Source organism: Nematolebias whitei, chromosome 7 (genome assembly GCF_014905685.2).
Source record: "Nematolebias whitei isolate Nwh7 chromosome 7, NemWhi1, whole genome shotgun sequence".
NCBI lineage: Eukaryota > Metazoa > Chordata > Actinopteri > Cyprinodontiformes > Rivulidae > Nematolebias > Nematolebias whitei.
Window position 1 is genome coordinate 2,410,609 of NC_056504.1, and position 5,272 is coordinate 2,415,880.

Genomic DNA, 5,272 nt, shown 5'->3' on the forward strand with positions numbered 1-5,272 from the left:
GCTGCCATTCTACAATACTGTAAACAGGTAGACAATAATAGGTGGCTACCTTTCTACAGTATTATAGACAGGTGGATAACAATAGGTGGCTGCCTCCGCTTTGCTTTGCTTTGCTTTGCTGCCCTGTCCTGCCTGTGAAACTGCTTCTGAACCTCTTGCTACATAGCTTCTGAACTGTAATTTTGTGGATCTGGTCAGTTGGTCTCTTAACGCAATGGACACACTTTTTGCGACAAGCTTCAGGCGAGCTGAACTGCCTGAACGACACGTTCTGCTGTCGATCGGGAATGGCGAAATTGCATATAAATTGATTTATGATGACAGGTTTCCTGTTTTTGGAATTGTCTGGTTCCTGATTTATCAACATACAAAGAAGAAGGCCGCAGCTAATCTGGCCTGGTCAGGATCCGCCTGTGTGAAGGTTTGCTCTGTGTCTCGAGCACCCAGACTCTAGTGCTTAGCAGACTGGATAGCAAATTGGATGTGATTTGTGAGAATTGCAGGCCATATGCGGCCCCTATGACTCACTGGCAGGATAAATCAAATCTCTGGGAATATTCTCAGGCATGCATCAGTGGTGTGTCCACTTAATTTGGACCTTTCGGAATATATGAGAGTTCAGCAAAGATTCAAGGCAGAAAAAAATTCAGTAAAGTTCTGCCTGCCATCAAAACAAATGTTGTTTATCTGAATTTGGCTCCCTTGTTTGGCCTTGCAGGCTACCTTATCTCAATTTGCGTGGAGGCTCTGTTATCTGACACTATGCCACCCTCCCTGCCACTGAGGAAGTCCACTGATCAACCAGAGGAAACCAGCTGAATAAACATTGTATCATCATTTCAGGACACTTGGATTCTCAATGGCGTTGTCCTTGGCCATTCCCCGATACCCCTCGAGAATATTTACGGATCTCACTGGAGGGAACTGGCTGATTATTCCATCCTTATCAGAACTCCTACAGTGCCTCCGGGAGCGTACTTGGACACTCTCACTGCCCTTGTCGTCTCTGCCCCTCACTCTGCAGAATGTCTACGTCACCATGTGCTTCTATGTGCGGGGCGTTTTTTTCCCATTATTAGGGCCTTTCTTCTCAGCCAAGAAAGTTTCATAGAATTTTTTTGCCTCGAAATCCTACATGTGTTCACTTTCACTACTTTTTTGTCTTTCTAAACAGATTTCACTTGCAAATGAATCTTCAAGGCTCATTGTGATTTATTTGTCTAAATAAAGGTTGAATGAATGAATTAATCCTAGAGTAATGTAAACAAGTGGATAATAATAGGTAGCTGCCATTCTACAGGACTGTAGACAGGTGGAAAATAATAGGTGGCTGCCTTTCTATAGTACTGTAAACAGGTGGATATAAATAGGTTGCTGCCGTTATACAGTACTGTAGACAGGTGAATAATATTAAGTGCCTGCATTTCTACAGAAATCTAGATAGGCGGATAATAATAGGTGGCTGCCATTCTGCAGTACTGTAGACAGGTGAATAATAGGTGGCTGCCATTCTGCAGTACTGTAGACAGGTGAATAATAGGTGGCTGCCATTCTGCAGTACTGTAGACAGGTGAATAATAGGTGGCTGCCATTCTACAATACTGTAGACAGGTTGATAATAATAGGTGTCTGCCATTCTCCAGTACTGTAGAATCTAGCAGTACACAATTAGCTAAAAGGAAGCTGAAAAACACACAAAAAAAATCTCAATTAAGTTATAAGAAAATAGCCAAAAGGAGCAAATAAAAAGCTCGAATTAGCAACAAAAAAGCAACTTGCGACATGAACAGTTGAATTAGCTAACAAGTATATTGGGGAAAAAAGCACAAAAGCTGAATTTAGCAGAAATAAGTTAGGAAGAATAAAAGTCTGAGATTGCCAGAAAAAAAATGCTGGAAAAAAAAAAAAAAGCTGACCAACTAAAGCTAAAAGGAGCTGAAGCAGAACAACAGCCGAAAAGAGCATTAAAAGTTTGTAAATAGTTCAAAGGGTTTGAAGGATGTGGATAAAGCTCTGTTCATTTTCAATGAAAAAAACATGGACGACAAAGCTAAACATTTCAAAATAATGCACAAATACCAAAAGTCAGAGCAGGATTGTTCTGAGTGAGCTGAACGTGTCTGCTTCATAAACATTCACACTGTTAATAACAGAAGAATAAGAGGTGAATGGTAATGAGGTCTGCTTAGGCCAGTGTTGTCCAGTCCTAGTTCTAGGGGGCCACTGTCCTGCATGTCTTAAGCCCTATTCACAAAGGATTAGTTTTACCTAGGGACCACATGTTATAAATAAATAAATTACTCCCCAATTTCTGCTTTTTATGTGGCGCATTTGCACGGGATAACCAAAGCCTGAGATTTAGCTAAAATTTACGGACATCTTCTGGATAGGATGTTAACGCACTGCGTTGTCATAACCAGGCCGGTCCATATAATGTGCTAAATGTGCGGGCCGGGCCAGTCTCAGGCTTTGATGTGGTTTTACGAATTAGCACTAAAGAAAACTAAATAAAAATGCACAATATAAAATTGTGTTAATCTGCTTGTTGTGGAGGAGGCAGGCCCGACCAGCCAGTTTAAGAGGTAAAAAAAAGGCCACGTTAAGCTCAGATGGACAACCTGTCACCGGCCGAGCGCGTCCGCTGACCAGTTGAAATGGACTTGCGACCTGTCCAGGGTGTACCCCACCTCTTGCACAGTGATGGCTGGACATGGGCACCAGCGATCCCCGCTACCCGAAGAGGAAGAAGTGGGTAAATATAATGGATGGATGGATGGATGGATGGATCAGCTGATCACCGGCTGCACATGTCTCCGCACCTGCTGTCATCTGCGGTAAAGGAAGTAGCAGCATCTACAAAAGCCGAAGCGAGCAGCGAGTTCATTTAAAATAGCCTTGTTCTATATTTTTCCAAATGATTTTACTTAGAAAACAAAAACAAAAAAACGCCCCATTACGTATAGGATCCCGCCCATTTCGGTCCAAATTACAGTGATGCCTATTCACTTTGTATTAGTATTATCACAGGACCTAGGAGTTCCGCAAAGTATAGTAGGTAATTTACGGGGGAATATTTACTTTACAAATTACTGACATGGCCAATTGCACAGGATTAACAACAGACAATCTCTGTAATTATTACAAATAGCATGTGGTACCTAAGGAAAAACCAATCCCATGTGAATAGGGCTTTACTAATTTCTCTGTGCCAACACTCCTGATTCAGTGGCTGAATCACCTCTTCATGTTAGGCAGAAGCCCGTTAACAACACATTAACTCAAATCTGGTGTGTTGGAGCAGAAACACCCAAATTGTGCAGGACAGTGGCCCTCCAGGACATGACGCCCATTATTATAGACTTTTACATGTTCCTCTCTGACCCATGAAACAGATGAATTAAACCAAACATCCTTGCAGACATTGGGTCTGTCTCTGTCCTGTGAGCTGCCTGATCCAAGGGAGTAAGATACCTGATCGTAGTACTTGTTGATGTATTTGTAGAGCTCGTGCAGAGCAACCAGGTAGTTGAGTTCTCCAGAGTAGTTCTGAAACACATAGCATTCAGGTGAGCTTGTTCATTTTATCTGAGCACTATGAAATGTGACTGGACCCACCCTGGACAGTTCTGCCAGAGCCGAGTTCATCTCCTGATCACTGGCCGATATCGTTTGTCTGATGTCGGCGTAGTACCTTTAACAACAACCAACATCATGATCATCATCATTATCATCATTACACAGGGTCTGCTGGTTTAACCCAGACATTGGGTTCTGCTTGAAGCTCAGCTGACCTTTCCACCATCTGTTTGTAGCGGGGGATGTCTCTGGCGTACAGCAGCTTGTTGATGGGAGAGTCCTGTTCCAAGAGGGAGAGACAAATCACATCCAGGCCTTGAGGTCTCATGGACTTCTTAAATCCAGAAGTATGAAACTGTGCACAAATCTGAGAACATTTTCTATAAACATCAAGATCAAGGTGGAATTTTAAAAACGGATGATATGCCCTTATGTGATGATTCTCTCTGCTCAATCAAAAATCACGTCTACATGTGGAAAAAAGAGGAATTTCACAGAATGTGAGTTATAGTGCTCTGAAACAAGATAGTGGAGTTTGACAGGCTGTCTTCTGGCTCTAGGAGTGACAGTGTGTGCCAGAATGGCTGGTAGCTAAGTGCAATCACTGCCTATTAACGCTAAACACATGGAGCACACTCACAGGTGTTGTAAATGAACATACAAGCACCAGCATCACGTTTATTAAACCGGGACATCTTCAGTGTCCACCTCAGAGACTGACACATTTCCAGCTTCACATAAAGTCAGTCACTTAAAGTCCGGCACCCATTTTTTTCATTTTTCATATCCAGAAAAACACAATACAGACATAAAAAATAAATACTCATGTTCTGTGGCAAACTTTGAAAAGTAAACTGGTTCTAAAAGCGTAGTTTTTGAGAAGAGTTCCAGCCGTTTCAGTCACAGCTTTGGAAACGGCCCTTCACTTCCATATATGGGGTGTGATGTCATGCCAGGGACCCAATCCCAAGACCCGGCAGTCTCATGGAGAAAACATCTCCACCCTCGCCAAACAAAACCCATCCTCCACCTTTCTGACTGAGGCCCGAAGTTATATGTCAAAAGTCAACAAATCTAAAGGAAGAAGAAAAAGATGCAGAAATTGAAGGACAAACGGCAGCGATAAAGATACAGCATACATTATATATGTGTATCTCAGGCAGGAATATTCCTGCCTGTGGATACACTCCTGCCTGTGGATACACTCCTGCCTGTGGATACACACTCCTGCCTGAGGATACACACTCCTGCCTGTGGATACACACTCCTGCCTGTGGATACATACTCGCCTGTGGATACACACTCCTGCCTGAGGATACACACTCCTGCCTGAGGATACATACTCGCCTGTGGATACACACTCCTGCCTGAGGATACATACTCGCCTGTGGATACATATTCCTGCCTTTAGATACACTTCTGCTTTTGAATATACACTCATGCCTGTGGATACACACTTCTGCCTGAGGATACACACTCCTGCCTGTGGATACACACTCCTGCCTGTGGATACACACTTCTGCCTGAGGATACACACTCTTGCCTGTGGATACACACTCCTGCCTGTGGATACACACTCCTGCCTGTGGATACACACTCGTGCCTGAGATACACACTCCTGCCTGTGAGTACACACTCCTGCCTGTGAGTACACACTCCTGCCTGTGAGTACACACTCCTGCCTGTGGATACACAC

At 43.4% G+C, this 5,272-nt stretch overlaps 1 protein-coding gene across 1 annotated transcript in view; it reads right to left on the reverse strand.

Annotated features, from left to right (window-relative positions):
* The window catches only part of plxnb1b (plexin b1b), a 169,376-nt gene that overhangs the window by 522 nt on the left and 163,582 nt on the right, over window positions 1-5,272 (reverse strand). The window contains exons 35-37 of the mRNA XM_037679067.1: window positions 3,792-3,856; window positions 3,616-3,691; window positions 3,472-3,546 (exon numbers count right to left, since the gene is read on the reverse strand). Of these exons, the coding sequence (XP_037534995.1) occupies window positions 3,472-3,546; window positions 3,616-3,691; window positions 3,792-3,856 (216 nt within the window). The remainder of the gene's footprint in view (window positions 1-3,471; window positions 3,547-3,615; window positions 3,692-3,791; window positions 3,857-5,272) is intronic.